The 20,823-nt window shown below is 34.9% G+C and overlaps 1 protein-coding gene across 3 annotated transcripts in view; it reads left to right on the top strand.

Moving 5' to 3' along the window:
• Positions 1-16,645, top strand: part of Pgap1 (post-GPI attachment to proteins inositol deacylase 1) — an 80,807-nt gene extending 64,162 nt beyond the window's left edge. For 2 of the 3 annotated variants that reach the window (XM_074071323.1, XM_020167491.2), the window contains 2 exons: positions 7,779-7,883; positions 9,450-16,645. In XM_074071323.1, coding sequence (XP_073927424.1) covers positions 7,779-7,883; positions 9,450-9,588 — 244 coding nt within the window. In that variant the 3' untranslated portion in view covers positions 9,589-16,645. Of the gene's footprint in view, positions 1-7,076; positions 7,176-7,778; positions 7,884-9,449 lie in introns of those variants that run through there. The other variant, XR_012447316.1, reaches the window with a different exon arrangement.
• Positions 16,646-20,823: the final 4,178 nt, after the last annotated feature.

The raw sequence follows: 20,823 nt of genomic DNA, 5'->3' as shown, positions 1-20,823 counted from the left end.
TGTGCATACAATGTTTGGGTCATTTCTCTCCCCTTCCCCCCTGCTCCCTTCCTTTCCCCCACCCCCTTCTTCTCCCTCCCACCCCCTGCCTACCAGGCAGGAACTATTTTGCCCTTAGCTCTAATTTTGTTGATGAGAGAATAAAAGCAATAATAGGAAGAACCAAGGGTTTTTGCTAGTTGAGATAAGGATAGCTATACAGGGAGTTTACTCACATTGCTTTCCTGTACATATGTGTTACATTCTGAATTAATTCTTCTTGAACTAACCTTTTCTCTAGTTCCTGGTCCCCTTCTCCTATTGGCCTCTGTTGCTTTAAAGTTTCTGCATTAGTTCCTTTGCATTGAGGACATCAAATGCTATCTTGTTGGGGTTTTTTTTGGGTTTCTTACCTATCCTCATACCTCCCTTGTGTGCTCTCACTTTATCATGTGATCAAAATCCAGTCCCCTTATGTTTGCCCTTGATGTACAGTCCACATATGAGGGAGAACATATGATTTTTGGTCTTCTGGGCCTGGCTAACCTCACTCAGGATGATGTTCTCCAGTTCCATCCATTTACCTGCAAGTGATAAGATTTCATTCTTCTTCATGGCTGAATAGTATTCCATTGGTTATAAATACCACATTTTCTTTTCTTTTTTTTCATTTTTCTTTTATTATTCATATGTGCATACAAGGCTTGGTTCATTTCTCCCCCCTGCCCCCACCCCCTCCCTTACCACCCACTCCACCCCCTCCCGCTCCCCCTCCCTCAATACCCAGCAGAAACTATTTTGCCCTTATTTCTAATTTTGTTGTAGAGCGAGTATAAGCAATAATTGGAAGGAACAAGGGTTTTTGCTGGTTGAGATAAGGATAGCTATACAGGGCATTGACTCACATTGATTTCCTGTGCGTGGGTGTTACCTTCTAGGTTAATTCTTTTTGATCTAACCTTTTCTCTAGTACCTGTTCCCCTTTTCCTATTGGCCTCAGTTGCTTTAAGGTATCTGCTTTAGTTTCTCTGCGTTAAGGGCAACAAATGCTAGCTAGTTTTTTAGGTGTCTTACCTATCCTCACCCCTTCCTTGTGTGCTCTCGCTTTTATCATGTGCTCATAGTCCAATCCCCTTGTTGTGTTTGCCCTTGATCTAATGTCTACATATGAGGGAGAACATACGATTTTTGGTCTTTTGGGCCAGGCTAACCTCACTCAGAATGATGTTCTCCAATTCCATCCATTTACCAGCGAATGATAACATTTTGTTCTTCTTCATGGCTGCATAAAATTCCATTGTGTATAGATACCACATTTTCTTAATCCATTCGTCAGTGGTGGGGCATCTTGGCTGTTTCCATAACTTGGCTATTGAATACCACATTTTCTTAATCCATCTGTCAGTAGTGGAGCATCTTGCTTGTTTCCATAACTTGGCTATTGTGAATAGTGTTGCAATAAACATGGGTGTGCAATTACCTTTGGAGTAACCTGTGTCCAGTTCCTTTGGGTATATCCCCAAGAGTGGTATTGCTGGATCATATGGCATATCCATATTTAGCTTTTTAAGTAGCCTCCAAATTTTTTTCCAGAGTGGTTGTACTAGTTTACATTCCCACCAGCAGTGTAAGAGGGTTCCTTTTTTCCCGCATCCTTGCCAACACCTGTTGTTAGTCGTGTTGCTAATGATGGCTATTCTAACTGGGTGAGGTGGAATCTTAGTTTGATTTTGATTTGCATTTCCTTAATGGCTAGAGATGGTGAGCATTTTTTCATGTGTTTTTTGGTCATTTGAATTTCTTTTGAGAAAGTTCTGTTTAGTTCACTTGCCTATTTCTTTATTGGTTCATTAATTTTAGGAGAGTTTAGTTCTTTGAGTTCCCTGTATATTCTGGTTATCAGTCCTTTGTCTGATGTGTAGCTGGCAAATATTTTCTCCCACTCTGTGGGTGGTCTCTTCAGTTTAGAGACCATTTGTTGGGCAGAAGACTTTAGTTTTATGAAGTCCCATTTGTCTATGCTGTCTCTTGGTTGCTGAGCTGCTAGGGTTCCATTGAGAAAGTCCTTGCCTATACCTATTAGTTCCAAAGTATCTCCAATTCTTTACTGTACCAACTTTAGAGTTTGGGGTCTGATATTAAGGTCCTTGATCCATTTTGAGTTAATACTGGTATAGGGTGATAAACATGGATCTAGTATCAGTTTTTTGCAGACTGCTAGCCAGTTTTCCCAGCAGTTTTTGTTGAAGAGGCTGTCTTTTCTCCATTGTATATTTTTAGTGCCTTTGTCAAAGACAATTTGGTTATAGTTGTGTGGCTTCATATCTGGGTGCTCTATTCTGTTCCACTGGTCTTCATGTCTGTTTTTGTGCTAGTACCATGCTGTTTTTATTGCTATTGCTTTGTAATATAGTTTGAAGTCAGGTATTGTGATACCTCCAGCGTTCTTTTTGCTGAGTATTGCCTTGGCTATTCATGGTCTCTTGTGTTTCCAAATAAATTTAATGGTAGATTTTTCAATCTCTTTAATGAATGTCATTGGGATTTTGATGGGAATTGCATTAAACATGTAGATTGCTTTTGAGAGTATAGACATTTTTGCTATGTTGATTGTACCAATCCACGAGCATGGGAGATCTCCACTTTCTATGGTCTTCCTCAATCTTTCTTCAGGAGTTTATAGTTTTCCTTGTAGAGGTCTTTCACATCCTTTGTTAAGTTTACTTCTAGGTATTTGATTTTTTTTGAGGCTATTGTAAATGGACTTGTCTTCATATATTTCTTCTCAGTTTCTTCATTATTAGTATGTAGAAATGCTAATGATTTTTCTATGTTGATTATATATCCTGCTACCTTGCTATAGCTGTTGATGGTGTCTAAGAGCTTTTGAGTAGTTTTTTGGGTATTTAAGGTATACGATCATATCGTCTGCAAATAGGGATATTTTGACAGTTTTTTTTACCTATTTGTATTCCTTTTATTCCCTCTTTTTGCCTAATAGCTCTGGCTAGGAATTCCAGTACTATGTTGAATAGGAGTGGAGATAGTGGGCAACTTTGTCTCATTCCTGATTTTAGAGGGAATGGTTTCAGTTTTTCACCGTTAAGTATAATGCTGGCTGTAGGTTTGTCATATATATCTTTTATAATGTTGAGGTACTTTCCTTCTATTCCTAGTTTTCTTAGAGCTTTTATCATGAAATGGTGTTGGATCTTATCAAAGGCTTTTTCTGCATCTACTGAGATGAACAAGTGGTTTTTGTCTTTGCTTCTGTTAATGTGGTATATTACATTTATTGATTTGCATATGTTGAATCATCCCTGTATTCCTGGGATGAAGCCTACTTGATTGTGGTGAATGATCTTTTGGATGTGTTGTTGAATTTGGTTTGCCATTATTTTATTGAGGATTTTTGCATCAGTGTTCATTAAGGAGATTGGCCTATAGTTCTCCTTTTTGGAGGTGTCTTTGCCTGGTTTTGGGATAAGTGTAATACTGGCTTCATAAAATGTGTTTGGCAGTTTTCCTTCCCTTTCTATTTTCGTGGAACAGTTTAAGGAGTGTTGGTATTAGTTCTTCTTTAAAGGTCTGATAGAATTCAGCAGAGAATCCATCAGGTCCTGGACTTTTCTTTTTTGGGAAACTCTTGATTGCTGCTTTAATTTCATTTTGTGTTATAGATCTATTCAGGTGACTAATGTCCTCTTGGATCAGTTTGGATGATCATAAATATCTAGAATTCTGTCCATTTCTCTAAGATACTCAAATTTATTTGAATATAGGTTCTTGAAGTAGTCTCTGATGATTTCCTGGACTTCCATGGTGTTTGTTGTTATCTCCCCTTTTGCATTCCTGATTCTACTAATTTGGGTTTTTCTTCTCCTCATTTTAGTCAGGTTTGCCAGGGGTCTATCTATCTTGTTTATTTTTTCAAAGAACCAACTTTTTGTTTCATTAATTCTTTGTATGGTTTTTTTTTGGTTTCTATTTCATTGATTTCAGCTCTTATTTTTATTATTTCTCTCCTATTTGGTTTGGGATTTGCTTGTTCTTGTTTTTCTAGGAGTTTGAGATGTATCATTAGGTCATTGATTTGAGATCTTTCAGTCTTTTTAATATATGCACTCATGGCTACAAACTTTCCTCTCAGTTTATAGCCATGAATGCCTTTGCTGTGTCCCATAGGTTCCTTTCATTTTCATTGACTTCCAGGAACCTTTTAATTTCCTCTTTTATTTCATCAATGACCCATTGTTCATTAGGCAATGAGTTATTCAGTTTTCAGCTGTTTGCATGTTTTTTGTCTTTATTTTTGTTGTTGAGTTCTAGTTTTATTGCATTGTGATCAGATAGAATGCTTGATATAATTTCTATTTTCTTATATTTCCTGAGGCTTGGTTTGTGCCCTAGGATATGATCTATTTTGGAAAAGGTTCCGTGGGCTGCTGAGAAAAATGTATATTGTGTAGAAGTTGGATGAAATGTTCAGTAGACATCACCTAGGTTCATTTGATATATGGTATGTTTTAGATCTAGGATTTCTTTATTGATTTTTTGTTTGGATGACCTATCTGTTGATGATAGTGGGGTGTTAAAGTCTCCCACGACCACTGTGTTGGAGCTAATATGTGCTTTTAGGTCCTTCAGGGTATGTTTGATGAAATTGGGTGTGTTGACGTTGGGTGCATACAGGTTGATATTGTTATTTCCATTTGGTTTATTTCCCCTTTTATGAGTATGGAATGTCCTTCTTTATCTCTGATCAATGTAGGTTTGAAGTCTGCTTTATCCATGATAAGTATTGCTACTCCTGCCTGTTTTCGGGGGTGGGGGGCATTGTCTTGGTAAATCTTCTTCCAACCTTTCATCCTAAGCCTATGCTTATTTCTATCGATGAATATATTACACATTTCTTTTGCTTGCACCTCTTCTGCTTCTTCAGTGCCCATGATTCTCAGGTTTGGTCTTTTGATGGAGTCAGTTATTTCTTATATTTTAACTAATTAATTTTAACTATTCTAACTAATAGTTCTTCAGTTTTTCCTTTAATTACCATTTCATCTTTGAGTTCTGAGATTCTGTCTTCTGCTTGTTCTATTCTGCTGGATTGACCTTCCATTTTGTTTTGCATTTGAGTTCATTTATCTCTTTATTTATCATGTTCTTTGTTTCACTTTGGTGTTTATGCAATTCTTCTATACTTTCTTTTATTTGTTCTTGTGCTTTCTCAAAATCTATATTTTTGTTGCCTTGGAATTTCTTGAGTGTCTCCTGTACATTTTGGTTGACCATATCCAGTATCATCTCTATAAAATTCTCATTGATTAATTGCAGGATTTCTTCTTTCAGGGTGTTCTTGTGTGTTTCATTGGGTTCTTTGGCATAGTTTATCTTCATTTTGTTGGAGTCTGGATCTGGGCATCTGTTTTCTTCATTTCCTTCTGGTTTCTATACTAATTTATTATTGGGGGGAAAATGGTTTCCCTCTTTCTTCTGTCTTCCTACCATTGCCCTTGCTACTGTTACTGTCCCTGTATTGTGTGTAATTCAGTATTTTCTAGCTTACAATAGTAATGATGGTGATATCTAGAATGGAAGGGTGAGAGGAGAGGGAAAGCAAAGAAGGTAAACAAAAAGGGAAAAAAGCAAAACAAAAAACAGAGCCAAAGAAATAAACAGGGAGAGATAGTGTACTAACCAACAGTGAGCTAAAGAGGCATTAGAAAGACAGAGAGAGAGGATAAAAAAAATAATGATAATAAAATAAATAAATAAATAAAATTTCCCAAGTTCAAATGCAATAAAGTTTCAGTCTTAATAGATTTGGTGTTAGTCCTTCAGCATCCAGTCCTGGTGTTGGTGTCTGAGTAGTAGTTCTGGTGGTCTCCCAAGCAGGGTAGGAGCTGGCGTCTGGCGATGCGGGAGTCCTCCTGGTTTCTCTGTTTAATGTGGCAGGGGCAGGTGCTATGCGTGGGCTGGAGGTGTGGAGGTGTCGGAGTTTTGCCTCTTCTTGGTAGTTTTTCCTGCTAGGTGTATATCCAGCATCTCTCCAAGAGTTTACTTTAGGAAGCACGCTCTGTGCTTCCTCTCTCTAGTTGCCATCTTGGAATCTTCCTTTGCTGTTGATTTCTAATTTTATTCCATTATGATCTGTTGAGCTGCTTTTTATTGTTAAGACTGCTTTATGATCTAAAATGTGATGCATTTTTGAGAAAGTTGCATGGGCTGCTGAGAAGAATGTGTATTCTGTAGCTATTGGGTGAAATATGACTGTTAAGTCCATTTGATTGATTGGGCAGTTTAACACTCTAGTTTCCTTGTTGATTTTTTTGTTTGGCTGATCTTTTGTTGAGAATGGAATATTGAAGTAACCCACTATTATATCAGGACCTATTTGTCCTGTTATGTCCAGTACTATTTGTTTTATGAAATTGGGTATATCCTTATTTTATGCATATATATTTACAATCATTTTTTCTCATGGATTATTTCCCATTTTCTTTTTTTGGTAATACTGGGGTTTGAACTCAGAGCCTCACACTTGCTAGGCAGGTGCTCTGGGTCTTATGAACTATTTGACCAGGCTGGCTTTGAACCATGATTCTCTTTATCTCTACCTCCTGGTGGCAGACATGAGCCACCAGTGCTTGGATGTTTCCTTTATTTATATGTAGAGACCTTCCTTATCCCTTGTGTCTGCTTTTGGCTTGAAATCAGCTTTATCATGAATACAGCTACTCTAGCTTGCTTTCAGATTCCATTTGCTCAGAATATCATTTTCTATCCTTTCATTTTTAGTTTGTGTGGGTCTCTGCCAGTGAGGCAGCAAGCAGTTGGATCTTGCTTTTTCATCTATTCATCCATTCTCCATTTTTTAATTAAAGAACTAAGACTATTTATGTATACGGTTATTACTAAGAGGTATGTACTAGTTTCTCCCATCATCTTAGAGGTGAACCCCTAAACAAAAAATGACATAATGCTTTCATATTTTTTTAGTATTGAAAGTATTAAGTTATTAGAACGAAAATTTCAATAAACTAAACCAAAGGTTACCAGATGTTAATATCCTCCTTTTGTGCCTCATTTTAATTAAGGTCCAGATTTTTGTTCAGAGCTGGGTGCTGGTGACTACGCCTGTAATCCTAGCTACTCAGGAGGCAGATCAGGAGGATCTCAGTTCAAAGGCAGCCCGGGTAAATAACTGGGGAGACCCTGTTCCAAGAATACCTAACACAAAAAGAGCTGGTTGAGTGGGTCAAGGTGTAGGCCCTGAGTTCAAGCCCTGGTACCAGAAAACAAACAAAAAAACACAGATTTTCATTCAGATTTATAGTCAAAATTACTTGAATAGCACAAACTTAGGATTCTGATAGATTGTAAACAGTAATGCAAGAGATGAGATTTTGAATTTTTAAAAGATAGGGAGCAGTTATTTTATATATACCTCCATTTTATGTGTTTTGTTATGGAACCATCTTAATATATTTTAAATAATTTATTTAAGAAACTATATGGCTTTTTAGGTATATTCACATACACTATTAAGGAAGTGCTTCCATACTGGGTATTTTTATTTCCTGTAGGAGTTTCTGAACAAAATTCTCCATATAAAACCTTGAGTATAAGGATAATGTAGGCAAGAATTACTTAGTAGAGATGTCATGAACTGTTTAGAGCTCTCTTGAATCCATATCGCTAGTGTAATGTTTTGAAAATTACTGATTTGTTTGATTCTGATCATTTAAAATGATTAGTTATGCTTTGTTGATTTGTTTTATTTTTCTTTTTTACTTTAGGTATTATTTTAAACTTAACCCTGATCCATGTAAACCTTTGGCATTTGTCCTTATTCCAACTATGGCAGTTCTTGGAAATACTTACACAGTTTCAATAAAGTCAAGGTATAGCAGTTTAAACTCTTTGTTTTTTTCAAATTGATTCCTGGCATTTATCACTGGTTTTATTTCTGAAACATACTCTTTATTTGCATTTAATTTAATTTGACTATTCCTAAAAGTAAAGCCATAGCAGTATTATGGTTTATGTGCAAGTACAGTTTCTATGCAAATATATTGTCTTGGGTTTTTTTTTTTGTTGTTATTTTTCGAGGGGGTTAGGAATTTTTTTGAGTACTAGAGTAGAACTCAGCTCTCTACCACTTTAACCACACCCCCACTTCTTATTTTCTTAATTGTAGGTTTTAATTGTTATAATTTATTTTTCTTTGAAAAGTTAACCCTTAAAAAGATAAGATTCTAAGAGGCTGAAATTGGGAGGATTGCAGTGCAGTTTGAGGCAAGCTCGAGCAAGGAATTTGTAAGACCCCATCTCAACCTTTAACTGGATATAGTGGTACATGCCTGTCATTCCAAGTTACCTGGGAGACTTGAGATTGGGAGAATCACAGTTTCAAGATTTCAGTACCCTATCTCAATGGAAAACAGCTGGCAATGGTGGTGTACACCTGTCATTCCACTGTTGACCAGCAGGTTCGAAGTCCAGGCCAGCCCCAGCCAAAAGCTAGACTATCTCCAAAATAACCAGAGCAAAAAGGGCTGGAGGCATGGCTCAAAGTGTAGAGCTCTTCCCTTTCAAGTGTGAAGCTCTGAGCTCAAACCCCAGTACTGTGAAAAAATAAATTATTCTAAAGTTAACCCTTAAATATATGTTATCTAAGATTTACTTCCAAAAAGTACAGGGGGAATGGAAATAAATGAGGTACAGGTGAAATAACATTGGCTATGATTTGACCATGTTGTAGCTGGATAATAGGTACATGAAGAGTTACTATGAGATGCTCCAAAAATTTAACTTTTCTTTCACTGATTTTTTTTGCTCTGGGAGCCTTTTTTGTTAATTCTGGAAATTATTATTCTGGGAAACAAACAGACCTGAGGTTTAACTCTTAGCTTTGCCATTTCATACCTCTTTGTCCTTGGATAAGTTTCTTAATCTCTCTTACCCTCAGTTTCTCTGTTTTCAAAGTAAAAAGATCATAGGTTTTCCTTAATATAGTTTTCCCTTAAAAATACGTAGTGTCTTGACTTATATGTTCCTTTTGTTTGGAAGTAAAGATGGTCCCTTTTTTGTTTGCTTGTTTTTTTGTTTTAACTGGGATTAAAATAAACATTTCTGTAGCTGTGTCTTAGTGAACATTACTTTTGTTTGGGTAAGTTTTTAATGGTCAAATTGCTGAAAAATCCAAGTAGTATTTTTCTGTTAAAATTTTAAGAGTAAAAAAAATGGCTGTTCTCTAAATAGAAATATTTTTTCTTTTTCTAGACAAAATATGTCTTTTATTGACCTTTTAAAAATTATTGATAGGTATTTTTTCAATTGCATAAAAAGTTCATTTAAAATCACTTGGAACACTTATCTTTCCAAAAACTATATAAAAGATTGACATATTTCATTTTAACTCACAGTGTAGTTTACATAATAATGTATATTTCTTTGTCTCTTCACAGTAAATTGTTGAAGACTGCCTCACAATTTCTACTTCCTCTGGCTGTTGGTGTGATTGCTTTTGGCTCAGCACATTTATATAGGGTTCCATGCTTTGTCTTCATTCCTCTTTTACTCCATGCATTATGCAACTTTATGTAAGATTGGACTTAAATGGTAAAAATGATTTATGCCTTGGAGCCTATAATATGAGTGAACACACAGATCTACCAACATGGACAGCAAGGTCTCTTCAGAAGACAAGTCTATTTTTACAGTATTGAAAATAGGAAATTAGTTTTGTAATACTTAAAGAAATAAGCATGATTTTGTTCTGTGGTGTAGCATTTGTGTACTAATCAGTTTTGAAGAATTAGTGAAGGGATCTGGTGGTCACTATCTTTGAGGACTCCTGTGCATATCAAGTAGTCTGCTTCATCAACCATACTAGGGGTCTTCTAGAGACTCAGTAGATGAATCATTGTTTATAATCTCATGTAAAGCATTCTGCTTATTTCATCCGACTTGCTTTTGAAAAGTGGGTTGTTTTATCTTTGTTATAGTTTATATAATGAAAAATAAGTCTTAAAACATTGACAAAATTCACATCTATTTGGTTTCTCAAAAGGAAAATAGCCACAGAGAACATTTGGTCAGGTTTTGGCAGCCATGGTGAACAAGGGAGATTGTCTGTCTTCTTACATCTTTGAAAATAGAGCCTTAAATTATAAGGAGACATGCCTTTTTTGGTAATTACTGTAAGATTGATGGATGGAAGCGTGATTCAAATTCAAAGCAATGAAGTTTTCTTATAACGTTCAAGTATGAATCTTATTATGTACTCTTGGTGACTATCAGAAGACCATTAAAGAGATCTGTTAAAGAGTGAATATTCTCACAGGTATTAACTTACTGGCATTGGAGCAGTTCATTTGTTCAGTTTTTATACCATGTGATTTAATTCATTGTCCCCATGGTTGCCAAAAGTGAGTCAGGTAATAATAGGTTGTTAAAATAACTGATTTCCAGTGGTTGGAAACAGCTCTAAGCTTACACCATTTTTGTCTAAAGTGGGAAAATCAGCATAATCAAGTATGGTATCAGACTTGACATATAAAATTATATTACTAATGGGGGTAGCATTACCCAGCTGTTACTCTATTGATACCATAAATGTAAGCAGAACATCTGAATAAATTGGAAAACTTCAGCCCTAGGTTTAACAGTGGAATCTTCATTTGCCCATGTAGAGATCTAAGTTTATGTTTCTATTTCATTTCAAATTTTGGTTCACTTTTTACAAAAGATTAGGAAGAAGGTTAATGGAGCATGATAGAAGAGTTACAAGTATTCTTTGTTTTCAGTTAGCATGAACTCAGGTTATGGTATACCTAACATGTAGAGTTTTGCATTTAGATGTGTGTACTATAAATAACCAAAACCTCCCAAGTAAAGTCATTGAGTTTCATGGTTCCACAGTTGAAATTGTGAACATGTGACCTCATTAGTTGCCAGGGATGTCCTAGAGAATCAGTTTCATTTTTATCCACCATTTTGTCTGTGTTCCATCTCAGCCTTTCAACTGTTACTGCCTAGTAGAGGGTTACTCCCTCTTTACTCACTCCAGTGTGAGTTACTTCATTTCTCCTCTTAGTTCTTCCTCATGTCCTTGCTGTTTCATCATTAATTGAAGAGGTTCTCACTATCACCTTTGATGTTTGTAAGTTTGTATGATTCCGTTTATGTCTTATTGTTCAGTATTTATATTTTCACCTAATTAGACCATTGAAGGGAAGTGATAACTGCCATAGTAGATTTGGCAGACATTCCAGGCTCTTGTTTGTTTCAGAGTAGTAGCACAAGGAATAAACGACATAGTGCTCATGTGTTCAGTACCTGAGAGGAAAGAGAATTTATTAATTATATACTTGTCTCATCATACTACATAGATATGAAATAGGACACATCTGCCTATATAGGACCATACATATACAGCACTTTTATACACATGGTATCCTTTGTTTTGCCATTGATATTATAGTTAAGTGTCAAGTCTTTTTCTGAATTTGAACTTAGGTCCATATACAGAAAGAACTAATTTGGATCTTCTATTAACAGCCATAATCATTATGTTTATGAGATCTAAAGTCTGTTTGTTTAGTCTGTACTGCTCATGAATAAATGTAACAGACTTGAGTTTCTCACTCATGAGTAGTACATTTGCTTTTAAAGAACCAGACTAAGCACCCTAATTCTCACTAAAATATTTCTGTGTGCATATACTTACACCAGTGAAATATTTCAAGGACTATAAAACAGTGTCTAATTAAACATCTTACAAACAGTGGTAGGTTTAATCATTTGATGTGTGCATGCGCACACACATACACAGATAAATATATCTAAGGGCCTTTGTCAAGCTTTGTAGATGCAAATAGCTACTAGAAATGAGGATGTAGAGTCTGTGTGAAGATTAGCAAAATTAATATTTCTATCACTTAAAAAAAGGAAACTCCTGTGCAGGTGTGGTGGTGCATATGTTTATACAATAAGGAAAAAGAAAGAATGATAGTAGGTAGGTCTAAATGTTTGTTGATGATCTTACCACTCATGTAGGCACCATTCATTTTCACAACAAACTTGTATAAGGAAATTTTTTGTTTCATTGCCTAGTCACTACACTTTCCTTAACTCTTCAGACTTTTCATTTACAGATAATGGGATTTGTCTCATATTGCAATTCATTAGCACCTCTTATGGAACAGGGTCAAGGAAAGTAAAAGTCAGTTTTCATCTTAGTCTTTTTTTTTTTTTTTAACTGGGGATTAAACCCAGAGCTTCACACTTGGCTAGGAAAGCCCTCTACCACCTAAGATGTTTCCCCAGTCTTTTTGTTCTTATTTTCTGTTTTGAGATAGGATCTCACTAACTTTCCCCAAGCTGGCTTGAATTGACATCCTCCTACTTGAGCCTCCTGAGTAACTGTGATTACAAACAGGTACCACTATGCCCAGCTTCCAGTTTATTTTTTGAAAGCTCTCAGAAGAATAAGGCAAACACAATTCTATGAGATAAACTAGGCCTGTTGACTGAAGATCCCCAGATAAATCTGATGGCCTGTGTTTTCATCTTAGGCGTTAAATCTAAATTAGTGTAATGTCTTGCAGTATTGCTTAGTTTAGTGCAAAACATTAGAATGTTGCATTTGAAATTCTAGGAACAAGCTTTTAAAGTCAATTAGGAAAAATCCAAAAGTGTGTTGGAACTATGACTAGGCTTTTCTTGATTATTTTTCATTATCACTTTTTGCTTTCTCAATCTGTAGGATTTGTAAGCATAGGAAACAAAATACCTGTGAAGTTTATTAAGAGGAAAATCAACTTGGAAAGTATGACATTCATCAGAATAAAGAAACAATAAAAGTATTTTTGTTTGGGAAATTAGACCAGGAAATCTTCCTTTACCAAATAAATGTAAGTGTAGGAGATATTTTTACAAAATTGTAAAATGACTAGGTCCTGAAATTTTATCCCAGTCTTTTTGAGCAAAGAACAGTTGAAATTCTGCAGTCAACTTTCACTTATACACATTACTCCTGCATTCCTTCATGATAAGTTTTAGTACCTGAGGAAGTAAGAAATCTCTGAGACTACTCACATTCTTTACTTTTCATGGAATAATAGGCGAAGAAAAGTCAGCTCATTAATCCAAATCCAAGTATGTATAGTATGAACTCTCAAGAATTTGTATTTTTATATAAATGATATTGTGAATAAAGAAGACTGGATTTTATATGTTAGTAATTGAGTTTTGAGAACAGAATAATATTTGGAAAGAGAATAGATAAGCTGTCATTCCATTAATAGTATAAATGTAACAGTACACCTAAATCAACAATGTTTTTCAAAAGTTGGGTGATTCTCTAAGCTACGTCTTGATTAAATTGTCTGCAATTAATAATTTTTAAATCAAATACAGTGTTTAAATGCCAAGTGCTTGGCATTTATGCTGCCAAAAACATCTGTTTTGAAATACCAAGCGACCAGTTAACTTCTGATGACTTTCTGTAGGACTTAAAATGTATGAGTCAAAATCAATCTGTAATCGTTCTGTACATTGCAAGTTTGAACATTTACGAAAAAGTGTCTGTTGATAATTAGTGAAAGTTTGTGTATTTGAATTCTAATCTTAGTTTAGGAAGCCTGAAAGTAGCCATTTTAGTAAAGTTAATATGCTGTCTTTTAATGTTATTTTGCTTTTTAGTATTTATATAGTAGTAAATTACTAGTAAAGTTTATAGACAAAGTATACAGCTGTTAACTGTTCAAAAGCCTAAATGATAGGCATATTTTGTGTTTCATGTTGTACTTGTTCTGTTTCATATTGGAATTTTTACATCCCTTTTTTAGGAAAAAAGACACATGTGATTTCTTTTTGGCATAAGCTCTGCTTTGGGAACTATATAACTTCATATAGTTAGCAAAACACACTCTGCCACCAAAGCTAAATGAAACTGTAAAATACCTCTGGATATTTGTGCCAATGAACTTTTCTTATATTGGGATTAAAACAAAAATAATCTTCAGTATTTTTCATCTAGAACTTATAATAAATGTGTATATCATGAAAACTTACATTCCATACTCTAATTTTTCTCTGAAAATGTTCAGTTATAGCATAATATGTTATATTTTGTCAACTTTCTTGAATGTTTTCTGACCTTATTGGGTAAAAAATTAGTTCACTCAGTGATGATGTTTCAGCAATTAATTGAAATAATCATTTGAAATAATTTTGCTTCAGATTTGTGATATAAAACATTGTTTTTTATTTTGGTACAAGTGTCTCATTTATTAACTGAAAGCTTATTGTGAATTTCCTTTGCTTTCTACATATTTCCATTCATTCCCTTTATATAGTTATGTTTCCCAATGGAAAATTATCCACTAGAACCTAACACAGTCCAATGAGGTAAACCTTTTAGGAAGTGTTTTTACAAGAAAATAATTATAAAACAACCAAGATGTTAATGATGAAATGTTAATATTAAGATGGTGTTACGCCCATTGTAGAAAAGTAGACATATGATAGGTTCAGAAACTGCTATTTATCTGTTTGAACTGCTTTAATTTCTCCCATTGAAATGTTAGGGAAATTTCAGTCTCTTGTATTACAACTTTTGCCATCATTTATATCACTTACTGTTTCTCTGACCAATAATGTTGATACATTTTTCATAAGTAGCAAAATGAAAAATAGCACAGAAAACCAAATACTGAAATATTTGATTTGATTTAGTGAGTTTATCCAATTTTCTGATGGAGCTGTAAGTAGTATTAGTAAAAAGATAATAAACAAGACCTGACTTCAGTATATACTAACCTTTGGAATGAGTTTGTCCTGTATGTTGAATAATTTTAACCTAAGAAGGAGATGCCTATATTTAACATAGTCATGCTTTCTACATAGTCCAGTATGTATTTGTTAGAATACTGGTAGAAATAACCTTCCTCTCCTCTGTTGTGCAGGTGGGGGGAGAAAAATCCAAGTATAGTGTATATAAGTTAGGAAATTGTGTTATGTATTTACATTTTTAAAAAAATAGCAAATGACTTAAATATATTATTTTGAAGTGATTGTATTACAGTTTCTTAAAGTTATGACTAACTACAAATGTAGCGACACCCATGAGAAACCAGACCAAAATTAAATATATATCATCACTGTGACCTTGAACTTATATTCATTTGGGATAAAACAGACTGTGCCTTAGAATAATAAAGGAATGCCCTACAATTTTATAACTGCATATTTCATTATGGGTAGCCTTCTCAAATTTGTCTGGAATCTTTTTCTTTGAAGTTAGTGTATAAAAGTTTAAAAGTTTAGCAGTACTTCCCTATTGATTGCTCTAGAGGCCTCCCTAATTTTCATGATTCTTGTTTCTTGTTAAAATTAACTTAGGCTACATAGACAGAAAATTAACTTTGGTTGAAGTTTCTAAGGAAAAAATTATTTTTGGAGAAGGTTCATGGCACTTCTGTTTTAAACTCTGCACATGGAAAAACTAAATTTCAAAATGTATTTTTGTCATGTTAATGAATAATCTGTCAAAGATAGATTGACCATCCTTGACCTGTGTTCATTTTCCCCAGATTTTTGAGGCTCATATTTGATTTGTATATCAAATAAGGTTAATTTACTCAATAATTATTTTTTAATATTTAAAGTCAGATTCATGTAGTATATCTTTTAACATTATTTTCTCATTTTAGTTCCCCTTCCTTCTCTCATGTTTCTTTCTCTTTTTCCTTCCTACTTATTTTTAAGGTACCAAGAGAAAATTGGCCCCGTGTTTTTTTTTAATATGAAGTATTGCATTTTTACTGTACTTATTTAAGCTAAAGGATATAGTTTCTATTAAAATTCACTTCATTCCATTTACAGGGTTTTCATGTTCTCTGCTAAAAGATCACATTTCTGTGTTCTTGGAAGTATATTTTTCAGTTAGTTTTGAATGTTTCTTTACTCCTATATCACTTCCACTACTTCCCCCAAGAGACAAAAAAAAAGAGTTTCTTTAAAAACTTGTAGAAAAGGTAACGTCTTTCCTTAAAGCCTGGTCAAATTAACAAGAAAATAGCATTGGCAAGGGTATATAATAAGTAAGTGGCTCTAAACATGCATCAATTTTTATACTGCAGTAAAAAATTACATGGCACAAAGTATATGTTAATGCTGAGAGATACTCAGTAAATAATTGTTTCTTTGTAAATTTGTTTTGTTCTCATCCAGAAAGTAAAGTGCATAGTGACAATACCTGACAGTGCAAAGGAACGTGCCCTGTAGTACCTACTGACAAATGGTTAGCACCTTGCAGATTATTCCATTTAAACATGCATGATCTTCTCCAGTACTATGTACAATGGATGGTGTACTAATACACTTATGTGTAATTTCCTGTGTGGGGGGTATAATTAACATTGTTACATTTGACTGGTTACAATTCAGACAAAGTGCTCCTTACTGTTTTTGGTAGAGTGTTGTGAATGTTTTTACCTGTTTCAACATTATGGTGTAAATTTAATAGATGAATATTTGCCTTCAGTCTCTGCTCAGGTATTAATGTGTAGCAATTTTGGTGCTTTCTTTTTAATTTGTCAGAATGTGGTCTCAATATTCCAAAATAAATTTGGTGAATAAGCCTATGTGATACAAAGAGTTCTTACCTTTTTGCGTACTCTTCACAATACTATCTAGATATTTATTTATTTATCTTTGCTGTACTGGGCTTTTGAAATCAGGGTTTTGTACTTGTGAGTCAGGCACTCTACACTTTGCAGCTTAAGCCACATCTCTAGCCCTGGCTGTTTTGAAGAGAAAGGTCTCACTTTTTGCCTAGGCCATCCTAAACTGTGATCCTTCTATTTTATACTTGCTGCCATCACCAGCATGACAGTTATGTGCCACCATGCTCAGCTTTTTTCTGTTGAGATGGGAGTACTTTTTTTTTGCCCAGATTGGACTGGAACTGTGATCTTCATAATCTCAGCCTCCCAGGTAGCTTGCAATGATAGGCACATGTCACCGTACCCAGCTATTGATTTGGATTGGGTCTCATGAACTTTTGACTGGGCTGGCCTTGAACCACAGCCTCCCAAGTAGCTAGGTTTGTGGATGTGAGTCACTGGCACTTTGCAAAAAATATATATTTTTTAATTATTTCTTTACATGTCTAAGTTAGCATTTCAGCAGCACAAATGCCTATTAAGCACAGGACACAATATATCACAGATAAAAAATGGAAACAAGATAAAAGCTAATGTTTTCCTACTTTGTGTTTTGTAGCTCTCTTATACATTTCTGTGGACACTTCATGATTCACATTCTATTTAAAGAATTATGTTTCTCTCAGAGACCACGCTTTTCTTTATATTAACTTGATATATTCTTGGTTGCCCAATTTCCCACCTTAATAAGAATGAGAGTGATTTTTTTTAACAGTACTGGGGATTAGACTTTGGGCTCCAGAAAGTCCTTTTTGCTTTTAGTTTATTTTTCAGACAGGGTCTCATGCTTTTTCCCAGACCTGTCACAAATAGCAATCCTCCTACCTTTACTTCCAAGTAGTTGGGATTATAGGCATGTACTACACTATGCACTGGCTAAACAAGAGTGATTTTGTTGTTGTTTGTACACAGATTTCCAGATCACCCAGAACTACTAAATTTGAACATTTAAAGGAGAGGCTTGGGATTTTGGTTTAACAAGTGTCCCAAAAGTAATTCTCAGATAAGTTTGGTGGACATTGCCTTAAGCAATGAAATTAATTTGTTAGGGCTGAAAGACTGTCTTTAGGGTTATAAGGTGTCAAGAGACACTATACACAATTTGAAAGTTTACAAGAGATTCAAACATTTTATAGAATGAATGGGAGGAGTGCAATGAGAGAATATATTTTGAGGGGCACATATCTTCTATTTTAACTAGCATTTCTGAATATATGAGTATCTGGTGTCACATGTATATTATTGCATACACATCCAAATGTAAGGTTTTAAGGATAAAAATGTATGTTAGCTTTCTGCCTCTGACAAAATACCTAAGGTAATCAATTTTTAGGTTGATAGGTTTATTTTAACTCATTTCAGAGGTTTCATGGTCCATGGTCATTTGCCTCCATTGTTTCTGAGACTTGGTGAGGCTCAACATCATTGTGGTGGGGTCTTGTGGTGGAAGAGGCCACTCACCTCATGGCAACCCAGAAGCAGAAGTGAGAGAGGAAGAAGCCAGGACAAGATATGGTGCCCAAGGTCATGCCCCTAAGGACTCCATTCAACTAGGTCCTACCTTCTAGGTTTCCATCAAATTATGGGCTAATCATCCATTGATGAAGTCATGGCCCTTGTGACCCAGTCACATCCCAAAAGCCCAGCTCTGAACATTGCTCCTTGCAGACCAGACTTCCCACACAGGAGCGTTTGGGAACATTTCAGAGCCAAACTGTAATAGGAAAAACTAGAAGCTTTAATATTTGGAAACCACCGAAGTATGCAACATGAAAATCTGTGAGCCTTTCCAATTAGTTTTTCTCCTTTTTCAATTCCCTCATCTTTTCCCCTTTCATTTACAAATGTATATTCCTATGTGAATTACTGCATAGTGATTACACGTTTTGACAGCTTAACACAACTGCCATTTATTTGCTTGCAATTCTATAGAAGTCCATGCACAACTCAGCTGGCTTCTCTACTCAGAGTCTTCTGAAATCAATTGCATGGTGCCGCTAACCCATCTGAGGCTAATTCAAGTTGTTAACTGAATTGACTGACTCGTGTTCACAGGACTGAGGTTCCTGATTTCTTGCTGACTGGTGAGCTCTTTTGCCATGCCCTGCAAACTTTCCCTTCACAACATGGCAGCTTGCTCCTTCAAAATCAGCAGAAGAATTGCACATTTTAAATCTCTTTATTTCTGTCTCTGACCTTTAGACTCCAATTTAGAGGGCTCAGGTAGATAGCTCAAATCCACTGAAATAATTTCCCTTTTGATTAGCTCAAAATCAACCTTAATGATGTCTGTAACATCCTTTTTTCCATGTAAAGTAACAGTCATTTCTATCATATACACAACCACCATCAAAAAGAGGGAATTGATTGTTACAAGGTATGTACACCAGGGGGTGAGACTGAGGCTCTTGGGGGCCATTTTAGAAGTCTGCATACCAAATATAACATGGAACTAAAGTGTTTTTACATAATTGCTCAATGATATTCCATAGTTTTAATTCAAAAGAGCTGATGGATTAAATATAAAATGTTTCAGTGGAAGAAAATCCCTTCAACTCATTGATTGAATTTTAAATGGTCTTAAAAAGAGAAAATAAGTCTCTTGCACCTGGGCTGTTTGGCGTGCATGTGCTGTGTTTAGCTCCAAGGTAGATTTGTTCTGTTTTTGTTTAGGACAGCCATATTTGGGATATGGCCTGAAATAAAAGAAGAGTAGACCAACTCGCCTCATTATGTCAGCAAAACATTTTACCAAATTTAATAGATACTATTCCATTTTGGGTGTGAATTACAAACAGTGACAAACTGAAGCAAAATGATAAAAGATGTAGCAGTTTTCAAAAATGTTTCTAGTTTCTAGTAATTTTCTCTTGAATTATATATGTTCCATAGAGTTTGTAGATGTGCTTAAATCACAGTGTACTGTACAAGTGAAAGCTTTGAGTTCTGCAGAACTGCATACTCATTTGAATATTCATATATGTAACTCATCCTTCAGTATGAAGTACTTACATAAGAAATATTAATACATGCTCAACAAAAAGAACTCAGTCATCATGCACTTGATATTTTGTGCCATTCTGATTAAGAAATACTTAAAGAATATTGAGAGAAAAACAGCTAAAATGATCAAGGGATTAGAATATAAGATTGGGTTCAAACAATACAGGGCTCTTCACTGTAGAATCACAAAGGTTTAAGGAGGAAACTCTTCAGTCTCTCTGTTCCCTGGCTTGCAGGAAAGAGTACATTGCATGGTGAGCATTATAGAAATTATTGCTCTTAAGAAGGGAGTAGAGGATTGGGTGGAAGAGAGAGAAGGAAGTTGATTTTTCTACAAAGGACTTTGATCAGCTGAAGAAAAATTTAAAAGTATTTAAGTTAAAGGCACTGACTTACCCTTTTTAGAAGACTGTAGAAATGTGCAACATTTACTATATTTAAAAATATTTGTTCTAATTACTTTTTCCCCAATTTTTTTGTTCTAAAATACACATGACAAAATTTACTGTCTCATCCATTTTAAGTATGTTATAGTTGAGTGTCATTAAATGCATTCATAATGTGCAATTCTCACCACATGCATAGCTCTTCATCTTAAAACTGAGGGTGTAGCTCAATAGTAGGATGCTCTCCTAGCATGGCTGAGGCTCTGAGTTAGATCCTTACCCCTGGGGGGGAAAAAACTACCCAGTAAACAAAATAATCCCCATTCCCCCTTCTCCCCTGCCCCTGGCAACCACCATTTTACTTTCTGTAATATTAATTTTAAAGAATTTAGTTATATTTGTAAATTGCCTATCCATAGAGTATCAAAAAGGGAAATATGGTTGTTTTTAGATAGTGATCTCCAAACTTTTTGATACATTTTAAAAAAAAAAGTTGAAATTCCCTTTATAAACATACCATCATACTGATGTGTAATAAGCAATTTAAGAGGACATGATGAAGATGACATTTTAAAAATATTTGCTGTTGTAATTGCTTACACTATAAATAGCTAATATCTCAAGACCGAATATATTTAGGACAATATTTGATATTAATTGATGTTTCAAGTCTTGGTAGGTTATAATGGAGAGAGGTGATAATAAATTGTCAGATCTGT

Source organism: Castor canadensis, chromosome 4 (genome assembly GCF_047511655.1).
Source record: "Castor canadensis chromosome 4, mCasCan1.hap1v2, whole genome shotgun sequence".
Classification (NCBI taxonomy): Eukaryota; Metazoa; Chordata; class Mammalia; order Rodentia; family Castoridae; genus Castor; species Castor canadensis.
This window is presented reverse-complemented; position numbering and strand designations above follow the sequence as displayed.